The sequence below is a fragment of the Chrysemys picta genome, chromosome 7 (genome assembly GCF_011386835.1).
Source record: "Chrysemys picta bellii isolate R12L10 chromosome 7, ASM1138683v2, whole genome shotgun sequence".
NCBI lineage: Eukaryota > Metazoa > Chordata > Testudines > Emydidae > Chrysemys > Chrysemys picta.
This window is the reverse complement of record NC_088797.1, coordinates 111,269,907-111,295,090: the sequence shown is the minus strand read 5'-3', so window position 1 is coordinate 111,295,090 and position 25,184 is coordinate 111,269,907. Positions and strand designations below refer to the sequence as shown.

Here is a 25,184-nt window from a genome sequence, read left to right as displayed (position 1 = left end):
CTATAAAGGAATCTTGAATTTAGAACTAGGGTCCCATGACACATGGAATGGTTTGTTCAAACCATGGTATGATCACAAAATTGCCCCCTCCATCTCAGCAAGAACAGTTGTTGATCAGACTGGCAGGGGATAGACTGGGTAGAGTAGGCTTGAGTGCTCCACAGCCTTTCTTTTCCACCCCAACCCCATTGCAAGTAAAGATTTTTCCTGGGCAGGGGTAGAGAAGAGGTGCCTCTACCTCCCCCTGGCACGCATTGGTCCTTGGAAGAGAGAGAGATGATTAGCTCTCCCATCCCTCCCATCTCCTTGCTGTATATAAAGCTTCACTGGCATGCCTGCATAAGCCATTCTGGCGTGATTACTACTGTGCTGTCCCTATTGGAAAAATGGAGGTATAATTAGAACTGCATTTCCAAGATTCTGTACATCTGACCAGATCACCTGTTTTGGAATCAAGAAGGAAGCTCTGGGGGAGTTTACTTTCCCATAGCATCCTGGAGACCTGGTTAGAGGCTAATAAGGAAAGGTATTTAAAAGCCGTACGTTTAATAAGTGAAGTTGGTAACTTCATCACATCCTGTGGCCAGTACAGATGAGAGGCTGAAAGAAATCAACTCCCAAATGTAAACATGAATAAGCAAGCTGGGAGATGAAAGTAGCTTTAGGAAGGAGGGGAGAACATGTCTTCACAGACTGAGGTACCTCTCCCCATTAAAATTAATAAAGTTGCAGTCTGCCAATTTAAAATCTATCTCTGTGTCTGTTTCATTCTCCTGCATGCCCTGCTCAGGTTTTTTTTTTCAATATGATGTAGCTTGGTTGCTGGAGATAAGTGTGGAAACTGATTTTGTTTATATTATTTCTAACAAATGATTCTGAAAAATCATGAAGTTATGGTATCTCAATTGCAATGGTTAAGTTTTGTTCTCGCTTACACCAGTGTAACTTGGAGTAGGGCCTAGGTCAGTAGCTTTAGGCAAGGTAAACTGGCTTCTTTTCATAAACTATCTCCACGTTAATCTTTCCTATTTTTTGTGAGTCATTTAGTTTGTCTGATCAAGATTCCATTTGGAATACTGACATGCTGTTGAGATATTCATGCAGGAGGATGTAATCATTCAACATAATAGTTGCATTTTCCAAATAGTTTATATTTGTGTGGGTGGGGAAAAAAATGAAAAGATTGAAAACTGTGAATTATGTTCATTCTAAACTCATGTCAGTGTGAAAATATTTGCAAGTTCCATTTTTAAATGAATTTTTAAGTGCTTCCTGGTGAAGGGTGGGGAGCCTAGTTGGGCAGGCTAGTTGGGCAAGGGTGGGAGAAGTTAGAAGCCGTTAGAAGCAATGTGGCATCCATAAGTTCCTCACCCACTGACAGTTTCTTTTGATGAGTAACAGACAGTGAAAAGAAATAAACTAGATAGGGGAAAAGCTAGCCCCTGATGCAGCAGGCATTGTTTAATGAAGCTCACAGAGGCCTACTGCAAATCCAGCCTTTTTGTGGTGGTATAAAAGCTACCAGTGTGGAAACAATTCTGTGGAGAAAGGAAATTTCATTTTCTGTGTGTTTAGCTTTTTACACACAAGATGACATGCACTTTTCTGAGCATCTGGCTTTGCTTGATTAGGTAGCTAAATCAAGTCTATGGTCTTATCAAAATCTGTTTGTTCTTATGGAATCATGAATTCCTGGGACTAGAGAAAAAGTAGAGCAAAATATCACAGCTACAACAAATGTGAGTGCAATTGTGTATTTTCATGTGGAAAGAATGTCCTCCTCCCATCCCCCAAAAAAGGAAAACATCAAGTTCCTCATAAGCCGACTGATTTCACCTGTACCAGTATTATTTGAACCATTAATTGATTTTCCCAGTTTAGTTCCAAAGATATTGATGATGCTATAAAAGAGAGGTTCTCAAACTGTGGTCTAAGCAGAGCAGATTGTTCACATGATGACTCCTTATTTTCAACTGCTAAATTTATATTAAAAGGCATTCCAATTACTCCATTTGGATGATAGTTCCTGGTGCAGTTGTCTGACTACTCATGAATAATATGTAATCCCGAATTACAAGAACTGAGGCTTTATTCACAAATATTTTTATAATATAACTATTCAGATAGCTCTAAAAATAAAGTTCCTATGCTGACTCATTTTATAACATGGTTTAAAAGAAAACCTATGCTGAAAATCTCATTGTTAATATGTGATACCCACTTTTTTAAAACTAAAGACTGCCACTGAGTTTGCTCAAATGAGTTCCTGGCCTTTTTGCATTACAATGCTTTTTTACAGATAATATAACTAGATACATTGGTTTAAGTAGTTCCTTAGTGGTATATTCTTTAGTAACTCCTTCAGTATAAATGAGCATGCACCTTCTGATGCATATTAACATAAATTGCACACTATGTAATCTTGTGTTTAATTCAATGCTTTTTGTCATCTGTTTATATAGGTAATTCCATGCTTTCAGCGTGATGCTTTGTTTTGCCTACACGAGAATGGTTGTATAACTTTAAGAGTTCGCAGATCTAACATTAGTATAACTGGTACACCAAATGAGGACCCAGGTGAGTTTGGTGCCAACAAATGATCAAAACTGAGTATGATGTCAGAATCCGCTCCTCTGGCCTAAATTTTAATTTATTTTTTTCAAATGCACACACTTCTTCTGCAAAACATTAAAACCTGGTCTTACAATAAATTGTATTTGCCTCTTTTTTGTGATGGTTGGTCATGCGTTTTCTTGTCTTTTTCTTCACTAAATTAATTGAATTTCCACTGTTTTCTCCAACTTAATTCTAATTTCCCTTGGCTTTTAATGCAAGATAAGAGCCCGAATATCCTGAAAATCCTTTAATTGCTGAATAAATAATCTTTTTACACTATGAATCATCTTAATCAAATCTGTAGGGAAAATCCCAATAAATGGTATTTTATTCTATTGTGTCTTTGGACAAAGCAAAAGATGCTTATGTTTCTAAATACATTATTATGTGTATACACAAGTTTTTGGAAACAGTTTGCTCTGAAGAATTTATTACAGTTCAGTGTAAATTGGGGTCAACTAATATAGTACTGTAATTCCAGTTCTAAGTTACTAAACTTCTATCATTGGTTGTGTAACAGAATATTACTCAGTTAAATGTTTTAATTAAATTAAACAGGGAATAAAGGACATAAGCTAACTCTATATAAATGCTTAACCCTATAAATTTTAAAATCCGCTGGGAATAAGTGGTGGTTCTGATAAAGTCAATTGCTATAGGCATCACGTTCCCTTGTTCCAATTTTACAAGCATGTCAGAAATGTATTTTAGATTAGGCAGAGAAGAGGATGTCTCAAGGCAAATTGGCTTTTAAGTTAGCATATTTTGGAGATCTTATTTCACTATCTGCTTACTGATCTAGAGGACACCTTTCTTTCACTTATTTTGAAGAGAAGTTTTGGAAATAGAGAAGTCATGTTTATAACATTTGAAAAATTTTAATGGAATTACCCATTTTCAAGGTAAAAGGATACCCACAGTAGAACTTAAGGCCACCCGTTGTATATGTTAAAAGTTAAAATGTGTTTAATTTCTCATTTTCTTTCATAACAACTTGTTTTCCTATGAACATTCTATGAATCTGAACAAAAAAGTAAATTGTTCTTCCCACTTAACCATATTACCCTCCAAGACTAGTATCCTGTTTTGGGGTCTGAATGTTATGTATCTTATACTTGGTACATTGATATTACAGATCCAGATCCAGTTCAGGAGCTGATTTATGACTTACGAAGTCAGTCTGATGCAATCAGGGTAACAAAGACGGTTCGCCCGTTCAGTATGGTGTGCTGCCCAGTGAATGAGAACTCTGCTGCTCTCATAGTCAGTGATGGTAGGGTAATGATATGGGAACTGAAGTCTACCATTTCTGGCAGAAATTTACGTAACAGGTAATTTTATTATGTTTCCGTTACATTGGTGTTTAATTGTATTTACACAAAGCACTTAATCACATTATGTGATATCATAAAGGTAACAGTGTGAGTCATGCTCCTTGAAAATACGGCAAATTTATGTGCAGTAGGAGGATTAAAATAGTTATAATTAACTAAAGGGCTTTAGATTTCATTTGTGTTTTGGGGGAAGGGATTTTATTCCCTCCTCCCTTCCACTTTAAAAAAAAAAATTGTCTTGCAAATGGGAAGATATCCAAAAATACAGTAGAGACCAACATTTACATATTTTTTCAAGGAAAATTTTCCTTCAGCTTTATCCCTCCCTACCTTGAACATGGTCATTCAGCTTTCTTCAGACAAAACCATTCTCCTGAAGAAAAGACCTATGTGTTTTGATTGGATGTGTTTTGATTTGATTGATGGACTGCCAAAATAGTTCGGAAATTAGAATACTTTTTAGTAGGTGTCAGTGAACGTCCTCCTCCCGGGACCTCCCCATGGCCTGGGGGCAGCCCTACAAGCACCCCTCAGCATAGTTTCCCTTCTTGGTTCCTCATTAAACTCAAAAAAGAGGCATTTAAAAGTCTAGTAACAACAGCCCTCCTTAGATCTGGTTTATTAATCTACTTGGGCTAGTGGTAGATTCAAGCTCCAGCTTGTTTCAAACTAAATGTTTGCATAGACAAGTCCTTAGATGGCTTAAGGAGGGTGATTTTTACACCCCTGTGTATCTACTTTGCTGAATTCGATCCATTACTATAAGGCATTTGAGTATTGAGTCAGTTAAGGGGTTGGGACAGGGAATGTTCTGATGTAACCATGTTCTAAAATAATGTTGCTACAATGTTCTAAACTGTATATTAATACTTTTTCTAGGTATGAGGTCTGTGGCTACTGCACTGATTAATTTGGTGTTAAAATAGGAGTAGTAAAGGAAAAATACACGTATAAAATTTCGGATGTTAGTTCAGAACAAGGTTTCAGAGTAGCAGCTGTGTTGTTTATGCTCTCTGTATGTGTGTATATATATCTCCTCAATATTTATTCCACTCTATATGCATCCGAAGAAGTGGGCTGTAGTCCACGAAAGCTTATGCTCTAATAAATTTGTTAGTCTCTAAGGTGCTACAAGTACTCCTGTTCTTTTTAGTTCAGAACAAGAACTACATTGGGGTAACTTGTCACAATTGCGAAGCAAAAAGGATTGCTTAGAAAATGTGTATAGGGAAGATGAGAATTGCTTTGAGTTAGCATGTATCTCTTGATAATTGCCTTATATTGGTGAGATTGTATATGGAAACTCACCAAAATAATGTTGCAGATAATAAGTAGCAGGGGGTTTAAGTGACATTGGAAAGAACAGTTCAGGAAAAAACAGAACCGAGTGCATCAAGCAAGCAGCCATGCCATTTTACATTCACAACTTATTTTTTCTTCCTTTAAAGCAATTCAAGTGCATCACCTTTGTATTCACCTGTTGCTTTCTGTGGAATTCCTGTAGGATCATTCCAAAATAAACTTCCAGATCTTTCATTGGATAACATGATAGGTAAGAGTTACAAATAATAATTTTACAGCTAGACTTTTAAAACTAAAGAGAAAATCTTATGGTTTATGGATTATATGTAAGTACTGAAGCTAGATTCAGAGTTTGAGTTGTAATGTTGCAAACCTGAACAGCATTTCTCCTTTTTAAAGAAAATATTCAATTAATATTTCTACGACATGAAGACAATATATCTTGTGTTTGTTCCTCTTAAAAATGTAATGTTGGGAAAATAAATGTTGGGAGAACCTCTGTAAATATGGGAATAAAGGTAACAGTTCCTATGAACCACCTATGTGAGAATTTGGGTTCACTGCATTTGTGTAAGGATCTTTTCTGCACTAGCCTGTTCAAATCCAATGCAGAGATACCCTGACTGTGAGATGTGACCTATGCTTACCTATTCCCGACATGGTGTAAAGATATACTGCCCTTGAATGAATTTTCACCCTCAGCAGACCACTGTTCAAAAAACCCTTCTTTTCGATAACTTGGTATGATTTGGAGCATTAAGGAGGGACACTTAGGACCTGATTCTCCATTACCTGAACATTGTGTCGTCATTTACGCCAGTGCCATTCTGATTTGGTACCTTTCTTACAGCTGCTTTGCATTGGTGTAAATGGCTGTGCAAAGCATAGGGCAACAGAGAATCAGGCTCTATTTTTCTTCTATCTTTAATATAGCTGCTGTGCAAGTGCACTTAATGTCTAGAAGTGGAGTTTATACAATATTAACTTTCCAGAATTGTCCCTTCTTTTCCCCTCCAAATGGACTACAAAACACCTTTGAACTGTAAAAGACAAAAATGAAGCCACTTCTGAGTTTACGGAAATAAATCAAAATCTACAAAATGTACATATTTGTATTCCTAAAGATAAAAATGGGGGCAGGTGGAGGCAAGGAGTTTGAGACTTAAGAAATTATCAGCTGAAATGTAAGTCTCCTGAAGATAGTTCTGCCTGTATCTATTGCAACAATGTTGAATGCCCCTTTAAATAAAAGTTACTACTGCATATATTTATTGGTAATTAATTGCCTTATTTTATAAGGCCTTGCAGCTGGTAAGTATGTATCTACTGTCAGATTAAAATGCAATGCTTACAGAAGCTTCATTTTTTTTAATATAAAGCAGGACAAGGTGCAGTTACTGGTGAAGAACAGTTAAAAAATTCTTTCTTTCAAGAAGTGCACCTCAAATTCCTGCTGACGGGGCTTCTCTCAGGACTTCCTTTACCTCCATTTGCTATCCGTATGTGTCCACCTCTAACCACAAAAAACATAAAACAGTATCAGCCTCTCTTAGCTGTTGGTAAGTACTCTGAACGTTGTACTTGTATATGAAGGTTGTACAAAATCAAGGATAATTTCAGTCTATTTTTAATACTGTGTATCAGTCCAAAGCAGTGGCCATTTTAGTAACTTTCATTAGAAATATTTTTTGCGTAGTTTTGCTGCCAGCAGCTTTGGGCATATGTGGTGCAGCTTGTAAATGTAGGTGGTTTTGGCTGTCTTGTGCTTAGAAACAGGTATTTTGTTGGTATTTCTGTCTTCCATGTTGCACTCTGTTCATGGAATACTTTACCAAAACCTGTTCTGTAAGGCAGTGATCGCTCCTCATTCCAAACCCTCCTAGAAATTCACTTCTGTATGCCACTTGCCCAAAATGAATTAGTGATCTTAATACATGCCTTAAGGCTCCGATTCAACTGAGTAACTAAGCATATTCTTAATTTTAACCACGTGATTAATTTTAACCATGCATTAATTTTTCCTTGCCATATTTGATTCTGACCTAAAGCATCTTGATACTACTGTGATTGGCATCGAGGGCCTGATCTTGCAAATCCTTGCTATTTAGACTCTGATCCTGCAACTGGCTCCATGTTGGCAAGACCCCGGGTGCAAGTGCTTAGCACCAGTGACTTCACTGGGATTCCAGCCAGGCTCAGGCATCTACCTGAGTGGAGACAGTTGCAGGATTGGGGCCTGAGACATACTGTAATGTTTGCAAGACTGGACCCTGATTCTTGACTTCTCCTGGGGCTGAAGTGACTCACCTCACTTTAGAAAGCCCTTGGAGCCTGGCTAAATTACAGCAACCTCCCTGGACTGCCCTATGGGCTTCAGCACTGTCTGGAATCTCTGCAACATGGCATGATGGAGTCTAGCCCCCAACATCCCCATTCTACTCCCTTTACCAGGGATTGCAAAGGGACCTTCAGAAGGCATCTTATAGTTGTCTATCACAATGTCTGTGCTGGGGAATCCTCCTGTGGCCACAACTGGGTGTTTTGGGGGCCATTTACACATTCCAGTTCTCGTACACAGGATTTCACTCTGGGAATTTGTAAATCCTTCTCCTAATAAATCCTGTTTTAGTCAGTTAGTACTATTGCAGATGATGTTGTCCATAATTATTTAATGACAGTAGACTTTTTGAGATTAAAAAAGTTAAAGCTTTATTATGATTAAAACACAAATTATCAACATATATGTCAAAAATATACATTGTAAATATCCTTACATCAAACTCTGAGTTCTCAAGCAGAATTTTTTTCTTTTCCTGTCTGTAAATTTCTAGTATATAGCGAAATCAACGTTTACTGACAAATATCTAGTCCTTCCATATAGCTGTTGCCTTAGTATTTGTTCCAAGAGTGAAATATGAAGATTAAGAAACCAATATGTAGTTATAAAATGCTTTCAGCACTATAGGATATTTGCTGTACACCGAGAATGTGTTCTTTAAGAACCAGTCTTTCATCCTGTTCTTTAGGCCAGTGGTTCTCAACCTTTCCAGACTACTGTACCCCTTTCAGGAATCTGATTTGTCTCACGTACTCAAATTTCACCTCACTTAAAAACTACTTACTTACAAAATCAGACATCAAAAAATTTAAAAAATGTCACTATTGCTGAAAAATTGCTTACTTTCTCATTTTTACCATATTATTATAAATCAATTGGAATATAAATATTGAACTTATATTTCAGTGTGATACTTGAGTCTGTTTTTCACTTTTGAGCCTTCTCTGAAGCCTGAGCCCAAGCGATGGGGCTGAAGCATGTAACTTAGCTTCTTGGGAGCCCCTGTGGCATGGGGCCTTAGACAATTCCCTGTACTTGCAATCCCCCTAAACCAGTGGTGGGCACCCTGCGGCCCGCGGGCCACACGCAGCCCATCAGGGTAATCTGCTGGCAGACTGCGAAACAATTTGTTTACATTGATGGGACGCATACGGATTACCAGTGGATTACCCTGATGGGTTGCGTGTGGCCCGCAGGCCACAGGTTGCCCACCATTGCCCTAAACCCATCTTGTGAGCCCGAGCCTGATGGGGCCTGCAACCTCCAGGTTGGGAAATACTGATCTAAATAAGAAGACGTGCCCCCTGGAAGTCCTTTGCATATCCCCTAGGGTACATGTTGAGAACCATGGCTTTAGACTGTCATTTCCATATATATATACCCATAGCAACCTGTTAGAGGGGGAAAGTGCACTATTTCTACTGGGTTTACTATTAAGAAAAAAAAAACAGCGAGTCTGTCCACTACACCAAGTAGAAAATTATAAACTTCAGTATCCATGAGGTTTTATGATCTAATTGGTTTAAGCTAGAAGCTCTTAATACATTTATTGGTTTGTAGTTTAAAACAGATTTTTTTTTTCCAAAGAAAAGAAAGCAGAATTGTAAATATTGATTTATGAAAATTTGCCATGTTGCTCCTTCTGGATTATTGAGGAAACCAATTTATCTTGGTATATGATTCAGGAACTCTACTTGTGTAATAAAAGTAAAACTACCTGGTACTTTAGTATCTAATGAACATGCTTTTATGTAATTAAAAAAAAAAAAAAACACCTTTGTTCCCAAATCTTCAGCAAATTCTAAAAGTTGGAAGCCCTAACAGGTATATGATTGTTTCCTGGCATAAACTGAACCTTACAATCTTTGAAGTAGGATTTAAACTTTAACCCCTTAGAAATCAAAGTGCCCACTTCGTGCTGGAAATGTGAATTATTTATAGATTAAATCATTTTGAGTAGCTGTGACTCTTGTGTTTTCATTTTTAAAAATTACTTCAAAAGCTGCTCTGCATATATATTTTTTTATAAAATACAAATGACTTTCTATAGGTACAAGCAATGGCTCAGTCTTAGTGTATAATCTTACCAGTGGACTTTTACACAAGGAGTTAAGCATCCATTCCTGTGAAGTCAAGTGAGTTTGTTTTTAATTCTTGCTAATTGTTTGGGGGGATGAGAATTATAGTATTTAGTATTCCATAAGCAATGCAGTCATTTTGACACACAAGAAAATTACCCTGTTGAATTTTCTGCCGTAGTATCTTTGCTCTGCAAAACCAATACCTCTTTGTGAAAATTAGATTGGAAATTGCATTGAACTATAAATATCTGAACTGATAACTAATGTGCCTGTTGATCTAGGATGAACGTTAGCTGTTGGCATATTCTCTAGAACATTGGAGGACAGAGAATTCTTTCTAACATGATAAACTTTATTCAATGTCTGATTTATATGGCTCTTACTATTCATGTTCCTTTTCTCATTGGCACTAATTCTACTCCATTTGTTAAGGGTTATTTTGTTTGTTTTTTCATTCGTATTAAGCTGAAACTGCTGATGATAGAATTTTACTACAAACTGAATTAAAAGCAGTTGATCTTAAAAAATTGTAAGACACAACGCATGTAATATTTAGATATTTTTAATAAGGAGCATACATAAATCTGAAGAGCTGACATCATTTATTTATAGATATATAGTGCCATATAGTTATATGGCACATGGAGAAGAGTATAATACAATCATAGAAGATTAGAATTGGAAGAGACCTCCGGAGGTCATCTAGTCCAACCCCCTGCTCTAAGCAGGACCCAACCCTAACTAAATCATTCCAGCAAGGGTTTTGTCAAGCCATGCCTTAAAAACCTCTAAGGATGGAGATTCCACCACCTCCCTAGGTAACCCATTCCAGTGCTTCACCACCCTCCTAATGAAATAGTTTTTCCTAATATCCAACCAAGACCTCCCGCACTTCAATTTGAGAACATAATCAGGGAGGTGTTTCTGAATACCAAATTCAGGATCCATATTAGTGGAGGGAATAAAATATTTATTATTACTATGGATTATTTAGATCACATTTGAGAACCCCTACAATTTTTCAAATGGAGTTGCGGACCCACGGGGAAATCTTAGTCTACGGACCCCAGATTGAAAACCACTGATTTAGATTGCAGTAGTGCCTGGAGGCCCTAATCAGGATTGGCCCCTGCATTGTACAAACAAGAAAAATATGAGTAACAGAATGAATACTAGCTGCTGTTCAATAACCCTGCTTTGGCTCTTCCACCAATGAACTTGTGGTGTGATTAATAGACATTACAGGGACATCATATCCGTTTTAATCTTCATTTGATTTTTCTTCTTTTCCTACTATTATCTGGTTTTGAAATTATTCTCATTTTATATTTTGTTATGCAACCCAAGAGGTGACTGAATCCTGCTTTTTTATTTTTCATTAACGTGATTATAGCATTTCAAATTAAAAAACATTGCTAACATATCACAGATATGGTTTTAAAAAACATTTTAAAAGGCTTCTCATTAAAGCTAAACCAAAGTATTATACAATTTTATATGCATGTTGAAAGCATAACTTTCAGAAAAGTTATTTTCATCTTTTCTTCCATTAATAATTGATACTATTGCTGGGGTTTTCTTAATCCTTAGTGCTTTTGTATCATAAATAGAAAAAAATCAATTTATCCATCTAATATGAAATTTTATACTACCACTTGAACTTTAGCTGTATTTGTTTGAATGACACTTCAATAAAATGGGGAACTACAAAAATATTCTTAAAAGGGTTAGAAGCTTTAGAAAATTGGAAGTGCTTCTGTTATAGTTATAAAAGATTCAGACGTAGATATCATTAATATTGCATCTTTTGAAAATATATTTATAAATACGATTAAAGTAAACAACATAATGAGAGACGCCTAATTGGGAAAATTTAATGTAAAAGATAAAGAAACCATGAATCCACATTGGACTACTGAAGATATGGCGATGGATGGTAGGGGAATTACACTTTTTTTTTAGAATTCTTTTTTATATATTACATCAATGTGTATTTTATTTTGATTTAAATTGTTTTAATTTTATGGAGACTTAAATGATCACTGGGAAGGGCTTTTAACTCTGCAAACTTCTTGTACCCATTTTAGAAGTTTGATAACATAACATATTTTTCTGTTGACTGCTTTTTGCTCAGTGTGTTTTTGAACTGAACTAAAACTATCATAAATGTTACTTAATGGTGATAGGCATCATTTATTGTGTAGGCAGAGCTCTAAGAGACTAGCTTCAATCTCTTGATTTAATTCTTAATAATCTAGGAAATGTTTCCTATCCAATTCTAACAACTTCAAGGGAATGATTAAGCAATGTAGGTTATTGCACATTAATCTTTGCAGTTAATTAAAATGCCTGGAATACAGCAAATTTTCCTTTAGTATGAACTCTTACTTCATCTCTAAAATATAGGTAAAGGTTTCTGATTTTTTTATTTTAACTGAAAATATACAATTTAGAGAAATACATCTCATGCACTCCGCTTATAATAGATAGCATATTAGCATGCAGCTAAGTGACAACTAAGCTCACAGTGCCATCTAGAACAATAGCTGAATTAAAGTCAGCATTTTGGGGTAGGAACTGTCTTTCTTTTACGTCGGTATTGTGCTAACACGATCGGGGGCCTCATGCCATCTCTGTTCTCTAGTGCTACTGCAATACAAATAATAATGATTAAATTCTCTGGAGAACAGAAGTGTTCTTGTAGAAGATATGCATGTAATACCCTTTGGGTTTTAATTTTGCAAATATATATGTTTTTTGTGGAAAGACTGCCAGCTAAAATCTCTGAGTGTATTTTATTCAAGGCATGTAATTAAACTCATCTGTATTGAACAATAATTTATTATTCACATTACTAATACATTGAGGTCTTGACTGCCATTTGGGCCCCACTGTTTAATGAAACTGGTTCATTCCAGATTCCTTTTACTCTTAGTTCTCTCTCAAGTGAAAAGATTGATAGAGAGAATCGAATTCACTAGAGCCATGGTTTAAGAATGAGTCTAATGTAGGCTGATTGCTCCTTTAGAGAGCTGTTTCACAAATGTGCACCAACTGCCAGAAAATTTCCTTATACTGAGACAAATGTACCTACTAGAGATCTATCATGATGATTTTGAGAACATTATTGATGCAATAGACGAAATGTCTTATACATGGGGATCTGGCAAAAGTGGTTCTTTTACTTTTGTAGACAAAATGCATGTCTGATTAACAGATACATGAAATCATGATGGGCCTTGAGTTTGAATCCTGCAGTGCTGTTCCAACTGCGTTTTCTTACAACTGCTTCAGAAAGTTTTACATAAATGTGCCCAAAACATTAGGATATTTATATCTGCAGTGACTTAGCAAACTGTATGAGGAAATCCTGAGGACCTAAATAATGCAAAAAAGTCTTTGTGGCCTGAGTGACCCTTGGCTCATGCTGGAGAGTGTTTTTAAAGCTGTACTGAAATCATCTCCAGTTTTTCAAAATGTGCTCTGTTTCACTACTCATTCTGGTGTACTTTAAGGACGCACGTGAGTTTAAATTCAAATCTATCTATCTACCAGGAATTTGCACATAATACTGTGCTCCCTGCCATGTGGCAAGGAACAAAGGGGAAAAAAAGCATACCAGCAATGACAATAAGCTATGTGGAAAACTATTTTCTGAGGGTTTTTTTATGTGAGCATGCCATAGGAAAGAAATGTGAAGACTTGCAGCCTGTGAAAACCTTCACCAGTCAGACGAAGCAAAAAGGTGATACTGCTTCCTCAAACATGACACTATTGTATACTGGGTTTTTAATGTTGGTTCAGAGAATAAACTGGAAGGCAGCTTATATTGGTGTGAGCAAACAACTTGTATAGTAATGGCCTGCTTGTCATTTGAGAAGCAGTGGCTCTTTGAGGATGATATTTTACTCCTCTGTCTACACCTAGCTTACATTGCATGAAAATTGGCAAGCAGTGGTGCATAGAAACATACTGTGTTCTTCCCTGGTTCCTGATGGCATTGAACCCTAACTAGTATTCTATTCAGGTGTTTGATACCTTTCAGAAGGAAGAATTCTGTCACAGTTACGAAATTTATATATTTCTACTTGGACGTTTTAATTTCCAACAGCTTGTCCGCCGATTTCTAGAAATATTTTGCTGAGCTGCTGTTGGACAATGTCAAACTGCTAGTTTCATGTTGGACAGTTATGCTCCCAATGACCAGAATTGGCATATTATGTATTGGTTTCAAGTACCAATGTGGAGCTTTCACTTTGCCATATTTGAATTTAGAAGAGCAAGAGCCATCCTTTCCAACGACTCACTTATGTGTAATATATGATATACTATAATAAATTTTGAGTTAATGCATTAGCATTTTATTACTCTGGGTAACAATACTAATTCTGAACTCATAAATGTTGAATTTTAGTGAAGAATTTATTTTTAAACGATATAAAATTGATTAAATGCTTTAATTATGTTCTGATGCAAAATTGATAACTTAATTTTAGATACCGATTTTAAAAAAACCACATTGGGTCCATTCTCTCTCATAATGGTCAAATACCTGTGAAAAAAGGCAGGAAGATGCCTTGTCTATATACAAGGTACTGGACACAGTTCTGCTGAAAGTGTTTTCTGGGACATATCAAATTCAGCACCATTTCAGCTTCTCTTTATTAACCTTCCTCAAAATATTTTTTACCATTACTGAGATTCTTACATTTTGGCACCTTAAATGCGCAAACTGATTTTTCTTTAAATACAACTAAAGTACTTTTGAATTGAAATCAAAGTGAGTGGAAAGAATACAAATTTGGGGTTGAAAATCACATTAATTTTGCCTTTTTTTCCTCTTTGTCATAGTTAATTTTCTGTGTTTTCTTCCATAAGTCTATTGTAAAGTGACGAGATTCCTTCCCTGGCTAGATTCAGTTTGTTATCCACCTAAGGATTTTAAAACAGTAATGGAGTTATAAGTTCTTAATCAAAATCTTCATTTCCCTGAAAAGTGCGCATTGATCAGAGCTACGGACTTTAATGGTAAAATAGCTTCTAAAAAGTGCTACGTATATAAAATCCATGAACCTTACATTTTAACAAATAGATGTCGTCTACAAAACCAGCTTAGTGTAACTCTTAATTGCATCAGATAAATGGATAGTAGTTTTATGACAGTTTTGTAGAAAGGAAATATTCCAGCAAAAGAGAAGTCATTACTGATTTGCTGTATTAAAACTAGAACAGTTGTCTTAATTAGTGCAATGAATTATTAGTTTCTTCCAGATTGGTTAATATATGCATATGACAATAACAAATAATTATATTGCTTCAGCAGTGCAAGCATTTATAATGGGAGGGAAATTCTTAGTTAATCTGGGTGTCCTGGGATGCAATAGATCATTATTAACATGGACAGATGGACAAATGGCATCAAAGGGAACAGCGGTATAACTAATCCTTATTTGATAAGTCTGAGCTGATGACTAAAAATCTAGAACATGCTTCTGTTCTTCTAAAGAGGACTGAAAATGGCTACTGGGAATAATAATGAATTATAATTACTCTGTGGTGTTTCTATAATGTACAACAACTTTGCAGAAATAATACAATTAAATTAAATCAAAGAATAGAATCTGGCAACGACAAAGATTTGTTGGGCCACCTAATCCATCTCCCAGCCATTTCAGGATATTCCCTATAATATACTAACTGCTGATATACAAACATAAAATGTTACATGTTTACATGAGACTGGAGTTTCATTGTTGTATAATGTCAGGTCATCAGGTACCTGTTGTATGGGGCATTTTTCAAATCTGTTTGGTTATTCACGCTTTCCTCCCTCTTTGTCCTTGATGTTGATAGGAAGGGAATGTGTCTTCTCATTACCACCTCTACTAATTCCTGGCTGCTTAGAAGCATGCAAATGCACCCTGGCTGCTCTGGACTGATCTGTTTACCCCACAACTCTGTGTGCCAGGTCGAACAGGGTGCTCTCATATCAAACCTCTGGGTTTCATATGGCCTACATTTATGGCCCACTTCTACACTGTGGTGAACATGTTCTGTTCCCTGTAAGCTATGTCTGTCCCTGAGATTTTGGGCAAAACTTTCTTACTGTTCCTCAATCAAAACTTCTTCTTGACCCAACAAGAGACTGTGTCAAGAAAATTGTGTCTAATGTAGTTTGAAAATAAAGATCTTGCATTAATATCACTTGATAACTACATCTTTCTTATTTTTATCATACATGTAAATGCACATGTATTCTGCTTTTCACATTTTGTTTAAATAAAGAAAATGTTTCTATAAAATATAGAAAATTAGCTATGTATTTGTTTCGAAGTGTAGAATAAGCTATAGAGTAATTCTGCACTAATCTAGAACATTTTCTAGGCTCTCAAAAATTTCTGCTAATATGCTCCATGTATTCTATTCTGATGACAGGGGCATTGAGTGGACAAGCTTGACTGGTTTTCTTTCCTTTGCCACATCAATGCCCAACAATTTGGGATTGGTAAGGAATGAACTGCAGCTGGTTGATCTTCCAACAGGTTAGTGTCTTTTGTGACATCTGTATAGATTACACTTGGGAAAGTGGCTGTGACAGAACTGCTTGTTGGGCCATACTCAGATTCGTATCTGACTTCAGTGACAAAATACATTTTGCTTTATCCTGTTGTCATGGCAGAAATAACATAACTAAAAGGAATTGAGCTGATTCTGTTCTTCCTTGTCCAACCATAGGGGTAAGTGCCTAGAGTAGCTGTTATGGACTTCCCAATTTACTATTTTATCAGTAGTACTGTAAGCGCTAGAAAAAGAGTCTGCATGTAGAGTTGAAAAAGTTTAGCCCAGTTGTGCCTTTTGCTAAAGTTGCCATTATACCTTTAGTATATAAATAATGACTGTTAAGAGACCCTGAAGGTATTTTCTCAGTTATGAAGAAAACAAACTTTAATTTTCCACATAGGCAGACTTTTTGCTCTAGTGCTGATGATTCACTGCTGACTTCATATACTCCATCCATGCTGGGCTATTTTAACTAAGCAGGAAGTCTGCAGCCATGGGAAAAGTACTCTTGGGGGAATTCTGTGCCAAATAATTAAAAATTCTGTGCACAATATTTTAAAATTCCACATATATTATTTGTCAAAATGAAACCAGCATGATTATATTGTGTTAATTATTTTGAAAATTTATTTAAAAATACCTGTCAGCAAGTATGTCTGTAACAATACAGACAACAAAAAAGAATCAGGAAATGTTTTTTGACAGATTCTTTACTAGGCATATTAATATGGAACTTTGAGTAATAATTCATTTAAACTACAATACAGAACATATTTTCCACACCCATCAGTGCAAAGGGTTGGGGGAGTCAGGTATAAGAGAGGAGCTGATAGAGAGGGAAGCAATTGCTGGGTAGGAGCCTGGGAGTGAACCTGGAGGGTTGTTGGGTGTGGGTAGGAGAAGTATGGAACAGGTGTTTATTTCAGGGTGAGGGATTGTTAAAGAGTTGGGGAGCCTCCCCCATGCAGACCCTGGCTGACTCCTAGCCTCTCCCATTCAGTCGGGCACATCTGCCCCTGTGTGTCCCTGCACCCCCATTCCGCCTGTCTCCATGTGACTCTGCAACCCCACTCCCATTTAGGCCCTGGCTCAATGTTGTGTCACAAGCTCCTGTGCCTCTGCCCCAATGTGTCCCCCACGCTAGCCCTTCTGAACCCCAGTCTGTGTGATCCGCAGCAGCCCCATGTGCCCCGCTCTGTCCATCCCATGCCCTGCCCTCCCCTCCCCCCACTCCCATATCCCATGCCTCCTCATCTGGCCCTGCAGGTATGGCACTGTGAGTTGGCTGGGCCACTTTTGTTTAAAACACCTTTAAGTCTATAACACGTAACAGTTGTATAGGTAATATAAAGCTTCACTCAGAAAGGACAGTAAGTTTCATTATTGGTATTCAGCAGTGATCACTTCCGTTTTGAAAGTTACAAGTTACAAGTACAGGAATGCAGTGATTCACTGAGTGCAGCATGAGTTGATACTTCATTTGAGAAATACTTATACATTTCTTATATTCAAAAGGAGTTAAAAAAATATGAGGGCAGAATATGTTTCTGGTATGAAAATTGAACTCCATTCAAGGTTTCCTTCTGGAGCAGTCAACAAGTAGATATGAAATATTGTCTATGAGCCACAACTCAAATAACTCGCTTAGATGTCAGTATTTGCGTAATGCCAATCATGCATTAATTTCAGTAGTTCCACTTCAGAAGTGAGATTGTTATGGGGTATTTTCTCAGGCAGTAGAGACCATATTATGTTTTAGTGTCTAGAAAGCAAATAAAAGTTGAATAACTGTGTGAGCAGAGAAGCGGGAATGTGACAGGTCAATTACAGGGGTTTTACTTTTGTGGGGTTACTATTTTTTATTCCCTCTTTTTTTGCCCCATATAACTTCTGTATTCTAGGCAGGAGCATTGCATTTCGTGGGGAAAGAGGCAATGATGAACCAGCCATTGAAATGATAAAGGTGTCTCATTTGAAGTAAGTAGATTAGCCTTGTAAAGCTTGTGTTATCTAGTATTGAATTTTCAGGAGATACTTGTAACAGACAGAAGTAAATTGGTATTGAGAAAAGACTCTGCACAAGGAGAAGGTGGAAAAGAATATACAAATTAATCAAAGAAATAATCTATTTTTACATATGTTTGTTACTATAGGCTATTATTAAAATGTGAATGTTTATGTAATGGACGTTTTCACAAACTTCAAAATCCCACGGGGTGGTTGGAATAATTAAGGAGAATGTTAGTCTAATAGTTGTATTTTGATGTCCAGGGCCACTAGAGAATGGTTGTTATGAAATTTTTTGCAGGGTTGGGTTTCTCCATGAGTTTCAAGGTCTTTTTAGAATCTAAACTTTAAATCAAATCAGAAGGTCAGGATTGCACATCAATGTCTTCCTGTGTTTTGCACAGCACTTAACACAGTTGCCACAGGTGCAATTGCCACCACAGTTACAAATTAGTAGGTTCAGTCTGCAGAGAGAGACGATTATTAGGTGAGAACAAGAAAGGAACAGTTTGATTGGCAAGAGATTAAGATGGGTTAGGAAAGAGGCTATTTTGGCTTCAGTTTTAGGGAGAAGGTAGAGTTGATAGCTTACACAATATTAAAGTGTGAATTTTACTTTTAAAACGTACAGTGTGAAAAAACAAGGAAACAGTTTGTATCCAAGTCATAAAAAGTTACTTTGCAAAAGTAAACTGTGCTGTGACAGAAAACTGCCCAGAAAACAGGGAGTTAACTCTAGAAGGGATTCTCTGCACTTGCACATGCCCTTATGGGAAGGCAAAGATCCTGGACTAGAGACTGCAGGGTAGTAATTCTCCGTAGGATGAAGGGAGGAAATTCCTTAAGAATAACATTTTGGAAGGCAAAAGTGGCAAATGAATTAGTAGTAAGAGGATTCCATATCCATTCACTACAGGACTATGGTGTGAAGTCTTCTGATTTTTTTGTTTCTTTGTAAATATAATTTAAACAATATTGGATTCAATATAATTCTATAAAAGGTTTTATTGTAATTTTTTTGTTCAATATAGCAGACAGCTTTTGTTATACAATAATAAGCATTCAAATATGGAGAGCTTACAATCTAGCCTTGTTCTCAGCGGGATATTATCTTCAATAGAGAGAGAGAGCATAAATTCTATAGCTAGGCAATCTTGAGATCAGATTATCCTCATTTTATTATGCTAGAACAAAATCAGAATAGCATAATAAGTATTTTTTAAAAGCCCATTGAAATAGCTAATCTGTAAACAGTTATGTTTTCTTGTATTAATATTTGTACAATGAGAGTCTGCTAAACATTTATCTCAGGTAAATGAGTTTTTGTCAAATCAGTATATACTCCTATCAGCTCTTCTTTGCTTTGCTTCTTTAGCAGACAGATTTAGAAATGAAAAGTTTTTCATTTAAATCTAAAAAAAACCAATATTTACTGTGTAGTATAGATCCTAAATTGGCTGGGTAAGAGATTGTTGCAACAGCATCAAGTTTAACAAATTCACATTTTAATTCAAATTTTCTTCTTCTCATTAGTCTCCATATCCGTCAGGAACCTTAGGATAACAATGTTTTTTTTAATTAATTGTGGCTTATGGATGTATATATATCAGAAAATATGTTAATAAGAGTTTACGTATCAATTTTTGCAACAGTTTTCAAAACTAATTCTACACATACCATGCACTACTAAACTATGATAGTGACCAGAAGTTTTGGATCATTTAGTTCCTAATTTTGCAATGAACTCTAGATGTTTGTTCCCATGAGGAAAGTCAGGGGCATTCTGAATGGGTGCAGCAGTCCAGTTCCACAAAACTTTTTGCAAGATCGCTGCCAGACTAAATTTGTTCAGTGTCTCTTCGCCCTCTACTTAAAACAAACAAACAAACAAAAAACACCACCACACAGACTCAGACCACCACCATGATGCCAGTAAGAAAAGGTATAAAATAAAATATTTAATAAACAACTGGATTGTAGTAAAGGTCTCATTTATTTCAGGCAGTATTTAGCTGTAGTATTTAAAGACAAGCCTCTGGAACTCTGGGATGTCAGGACGTGTACTCTTCTTAGAGAAATGTCAAAAAACTTCCCTACCGTGACTGCTTTGGTAAGGAATCCAATCTGTTGATTCTCATTTGAAATGTAAATGGTTGTTAAATTTGTATATCTTGAAATAATAGATTTTTTTAAAATTTCTCTAGTCTACAAACACAGTCTGACCTGTCTCCCCTACTCTTCTTTCACAAAATAGCCTATTAAAACATAGGGTTTGGGTTTATTTTTCCTAAAAGTAAATCTGTAGTGGGCATCATCATTATTAATCAATAACACTAGGAAGTAAAAAGGGACATATTTTCCATTTTCCTAATTAAAATTTCTCACAGGAATGGTCATTTACTCATAATTTGAAGAGCTTGAGAAAGAAACAGCTTGCAGCCCGTGAAGCCATGGCCCGACAGACGGTCGCATCTGATACAGAACTTAGCAGTGTAGAATCTTCTGTGATCAGGTATTGCCCATCACTGTCTCATATGATATGGTAATGCATCAATTATTCTTCAGACGAGTTTTCTTACTCGAGATTGTCGCTCGTTAATAGAGCTGTTTGGTACATGCCATCCAGATGCTCTCCCATGATGGAGGTCCCCTCAGCTGTCCTGTTAAAGCAACTTTGCAGGCTCCTTTATGCCATTTGAACAGCACAAAGGAGCCAAAGAATGGGCCAGAGTCTAGCACTTGAACATGGTCCCTTGATTTGACTGCTGAGCAAGAAACAGACTTTAACAGCATCCTTTAGTGGCCTACTCCTTGAAGTAAAATTTTAATTTGCCACTCATGCACTGTCATAAGTGTATAAACCAATTTGTTATTTCAGGACTTATGCAGACCGTTCTCAGGGGAAACACTCACTTCCGATCTACTATCTATTTTTATGTATTTGTGGATTGGGGTCATGACCTCTTATATCCATTTCAAGGGGAAAAAAGGCCACCTTTGTCTAATTATCTTTCTCTTAAAGCTTATTACAGGAGGCCGAAAGTAAATCTGAGCTGAGTCAGAACATTTCTGCCAGAGAGCACTTTGTGTTTACAGATACCGATGGGCAGGTTTATCATCTCTCAGTGGAGGGAAATTTGGTAAAAGACGGTGCAAGAATTCCGCCTGATGTGAGTTTAATATTTTTGTCTCATCAATGCTGTAATTTGTTTTCATAGCTACTGCTGCAGAAAATAGCATGCCATTAATATTAATATAGATATGCATTTTAATGGCAAATAGTTACCAGAAATCAATAATTGGAAACATGAAACCAAAAATATAAGCTGTAAAACTTAAACTAAAATTACTGTTTTTAAAAAAAGGACACTTAAAATTTTGTAGGAATATATAATTTTATGTAAATATTCAAACAGTGCTCTTATTTACAAGAGCACATTAGTTTGTTATATGTGTGATCACTATATTTACTTGGAAAGTACAATGGAGGATTTTTGTTCATTGTGTCTCTATTTTGCATAATAATACGTAAATGAGGGAAGCTGTATGCAGATGTTGAAGGTGTCTTAATCCTCATGGAAATAGTAAATACACGTCTACCTCGATAGAACGCTGTCCTCGGGAGCCAAAAAATCTTACTGCATTATAGGTGAAACCGCGTTATATCGAACTTGCTTTGATCCACCAGAGTGCGCAGTCCCGCTCCCCCGGAGCACTGGTTTACCGCGTTATATCCGAATTTGTGTTCTATCGGGTCATGTCATATTGAGGTAGCGGTGTACAGCATTTGAAAAAAGGAAAACCCTCCATTTATGCTAGCTGTAGAATGTTTTTTGTGTCCGTCTTTATCTCAGATTTCTGTACAGGTATACACTATCCTATTTGGTTTAAGAAAACAGTAGTTTCACCTATGTATGTTGAGACCAGACATTAACCAAGTTGATCATATAGTAGGCATCTGGTAGCAACTACTATACCTAGCAAAACTATTTCCATAGTTTCCCCAATTAACATATTTTGATTTTGCAGATACTTTATCCCACTGTTTTGTGGGGAAATGGGGGTATATTCTTTCAGGCAAGACAACAGAAACAGCTGAAATTAAATTTCAAATGTGGTGTAACCATGGTCCTCAGTGAGCACTAGCGCCTTTGCTTCGTTTGGGGGTGGAGACACTTTTAAAATAGTTTGTATTTATAAAGTATTTCTGGGAATATTTGTGTTTTTTGGATAGAGTGGGATGTATGTAGGGGGTGTTAGGCATCTTTGGTCATCTGGATTTTTTTAAATTGAGCCTAATAAAGCCCTGCCCATTTTGTGATATAATTTCACACTTTCCCCTGACGTGACCAGGGTGATGATCTGTCAACTTTGAAATGTTGACTCTTAAGCATGAGAAATCTTTCTATTACTTTTAAAAATCACAAGGAAAATAAAGGTTTAAAAAAAAATTATGCAACATTAAAGGCTGCATAGTTATTTTTTACACTTCCTGACTGTGATTCTGTATTCCAACCGCAAAGTTAATTTAGACATGTAGTATTCCTGTTTTTTTTGTTTAAATGTGTTATTTGTCATAAGATGCATGCCGGTAAATATACAAAATGTTCAAAATGAACAGGTTGATATTTCTGTCGGAGCCTTAGTTTGTGCACTGTGTGACTTGTGATTTAACCATTCATCCTTAATGTTTCACTAAATGGTTAATTACATTTAATATGAACATAGTTAGGCTTGTTTCTGCAAACACACATATGAATAACTTTACGTGTATTAACAGCCCTATTTTGCTCAGCGGAACTATTCACATATGTACAAATTTAAGCACCTGTGTAAGTGTTTGTGGGATTGGGGTCTAAGTCTGTTTTCTCATTTTCAGTGGGGACCGGTACATAGCCCTGGAATACAAGATTTGCAACACTAGATCAGATTACTCGTCGATCAGTTCTGGTAGTGTGCCTCTGGTAGTGGCCAGTAACTATTCCTTCACAAGAAAGTGAAGTCAACCTTTTGCCCAAAACACTATCACAAACTGCTAAACAATTGTGCAATGCTGCATGTTAAATGCATGTGATGGGATCTAGGATAGGGGAAATGTTTGAGCTATAACTTGTACTTTGAAGCAAGACTTGATTGAATTTAGCTTATAGTGGCATGCCTAAGTACAAAATGTTGTTACTGGTCATAGTTATGTATTTGAATCAGAGATCTGTAGTGGCAGTGAATTTCCATTTCTTTTTATTTTCATTCTTAAGATATTTTAAGCTGCAGATGTTCTGTTTGGTTGCTCTTTTTGCTAATAGCATGTGCAGTTCTACTTACTTAAGGGCCTATTACTGAAGTGAATGCAAATTTGCCTTAGTAAGGAGTACAGAATAATATCCTACAGTTCAATAGCCAAGTCTTAATTTTTTTTCTTAAATAATAATAAAAAAATATATGGAGATATAGCTATCTCATAGAACTGGAAGGGACCCCGAAAGGTCATTGAGTCCAGCCCCCTGCCTTCACTAGCAGGACCAAGTACTGATTTTTGCCCCAGATCCCTAAGTGGCCACCTCAAGGATTGAACTCACAACCCTGGGTTTAGCAGGCCAGTGCTCAAACCACTGAGCTATCCCTCTTCTCCCCCCTTATTTCTTCATGGGACAGAAAAAATAAAGTTCACGTACAATCGTTATGCAGTGAGTTAGTGGCTCAACCAATGATCCCTATAACCCCTCATAACTATAAGTGACATGTGACATTCTCAGGTTATCCCCCAGTGGCTAGTAGTCAGTCTTACTAGAAACTTTTATGGTATAGTTGGTAATATATACTCTGAAAGGGATTGAAACCCAAGATCACACTCTCCTGAGACTCCTAAAGTAATCAGTTTGCTCTTGAAAGATGAAGTCTTCCTTGTTAACAGTTAATGGAGCTTGCCCTGCAGGAACTTATACTCCTATCTATTTAAAAAAGCTGTTTGTCTTCAAACTGCTTCTTAAAAATACACATGTTGCAACATTAGAAACCCGAATATTTCTCCATTTAAAAACATTTAAGTAACCTCGTTAAATGTTACTCATTTTATTATCATTCTCCTTGTTTAGGCCAGCAGTCAAAATATTGCAAAAATCCTTCTGTTTCATGTGACAGGTTGTCTGTTTTCAGAGACAGTGGCAGCTTTCACACTGAGAGACCAGGTATTAAGGATCCAGTCTCTGATGGCGTTAGTAAATAATTTAGAGCAGACTTGGGCACAGGGGAGAGAAAAAAACAAGTAATGGAAAAATTGCTGTTTTATTGTGTGATTTTTTTTTTCCCCCCTTGGGATTTAATGAAAAATTATGTATTTCCAAGAGTACATTTGCAGAATTTAGGAAAAAGGTAGTGAGTGTTTACCTGCTGTTCATAAACAAAGCTTTTTTAAAGACAGAGGTCTACTGAAATACGTTTTTAATTTATATATACCGTGTGCATATAGCTTTAACAATACGAAAGTTACCCATATAACCATACAGATATTGTATGATATTTATATCTGGTAGCTTAAACAACAATTTTAAAATATATCTGAGCATTACAAGTTGACTAGGACAGAACAATTTTGTAGATGTTCTTCATATACTTTGAGTTTTAGCTTAAGAGAAAAATAGTTCACTAGAAAGTCTATAAAGTTTGTTCAGCATAATCCAGTAACATAAAAGTATTCCAGACCAGATGTCTCTTGAGGATTATTTTTCTTTTAATTAATACCTCTCAACAGATTAAATGTTTAGGAGTAAAACAAATACTAAATATTGGGATAAAGGTACACACAAATACACACAAATCCCTGACTTATTTCTAGAGGTGTGCTAAAGCCACAAAATTTGGGTTTCAGACAGTCCAAAGTTCTGATGCACGGTCTTGGTTTTGGCCAGCTCTTCGTCATTTTTGAATAGTGACCCTAAGCAATGGTTC

General features: G+C 36.3%; 1 protein-coding gene across 4 annotated transcripts in view; it reads left to right on the top strand.

The window, feature by feature from the left end:
• WDR11 (WD repeat domain 11) overlaps nt 1–25,184 on the top strand; it is a 67,302-nt gene that overhangs the window by 21,303 nt on the left and 20,815 nt on the right. For 2 of the 4 annotated variants that reach the window (XM_005307682.5, XM_065552349.1), the window contains exons 7-16: nt 2,463–2,577; nt 3,752–3,947; nt 5,399–5,502; nt 6,635–6,811; nt 9,641–9,725; nt 16,107–16,213; nt 18,134–18,209; nt 20,241–20,349; nt 20,627–20,751; nt 21,262–21,409. In XM_005307682.5, the coding sequence (XP_005307739.2) occupies nt 2,463–2,577; nt 3,752–3,947; nt 5,399–5,502; nt 6,635–6,811; nt 9,641–9,725; nt 16,107–16,213; nt 18,134–18,209; nt 20,241–20,349; nt 20,627–20,751; nt 21,262–21,409 (1,242 nt within the window). Of the gene's footprint in view, nt 1–2,462; nt 2,578–3,751; nt 3,948–5,398; nt 5,503–6,631; nt 6,812–9,640; nt 9,726–16,106; nt 16,214–18,133; nt 18,210–20,240; nt 20,350–20,626; nt 20,752–21,261; nt 21,410–25,184 lie in introns of all 4 variants that reach the window. The other 2 variants (XM_005307681.5, XM_065552348.1) reach the window with 1 other exon arrangement.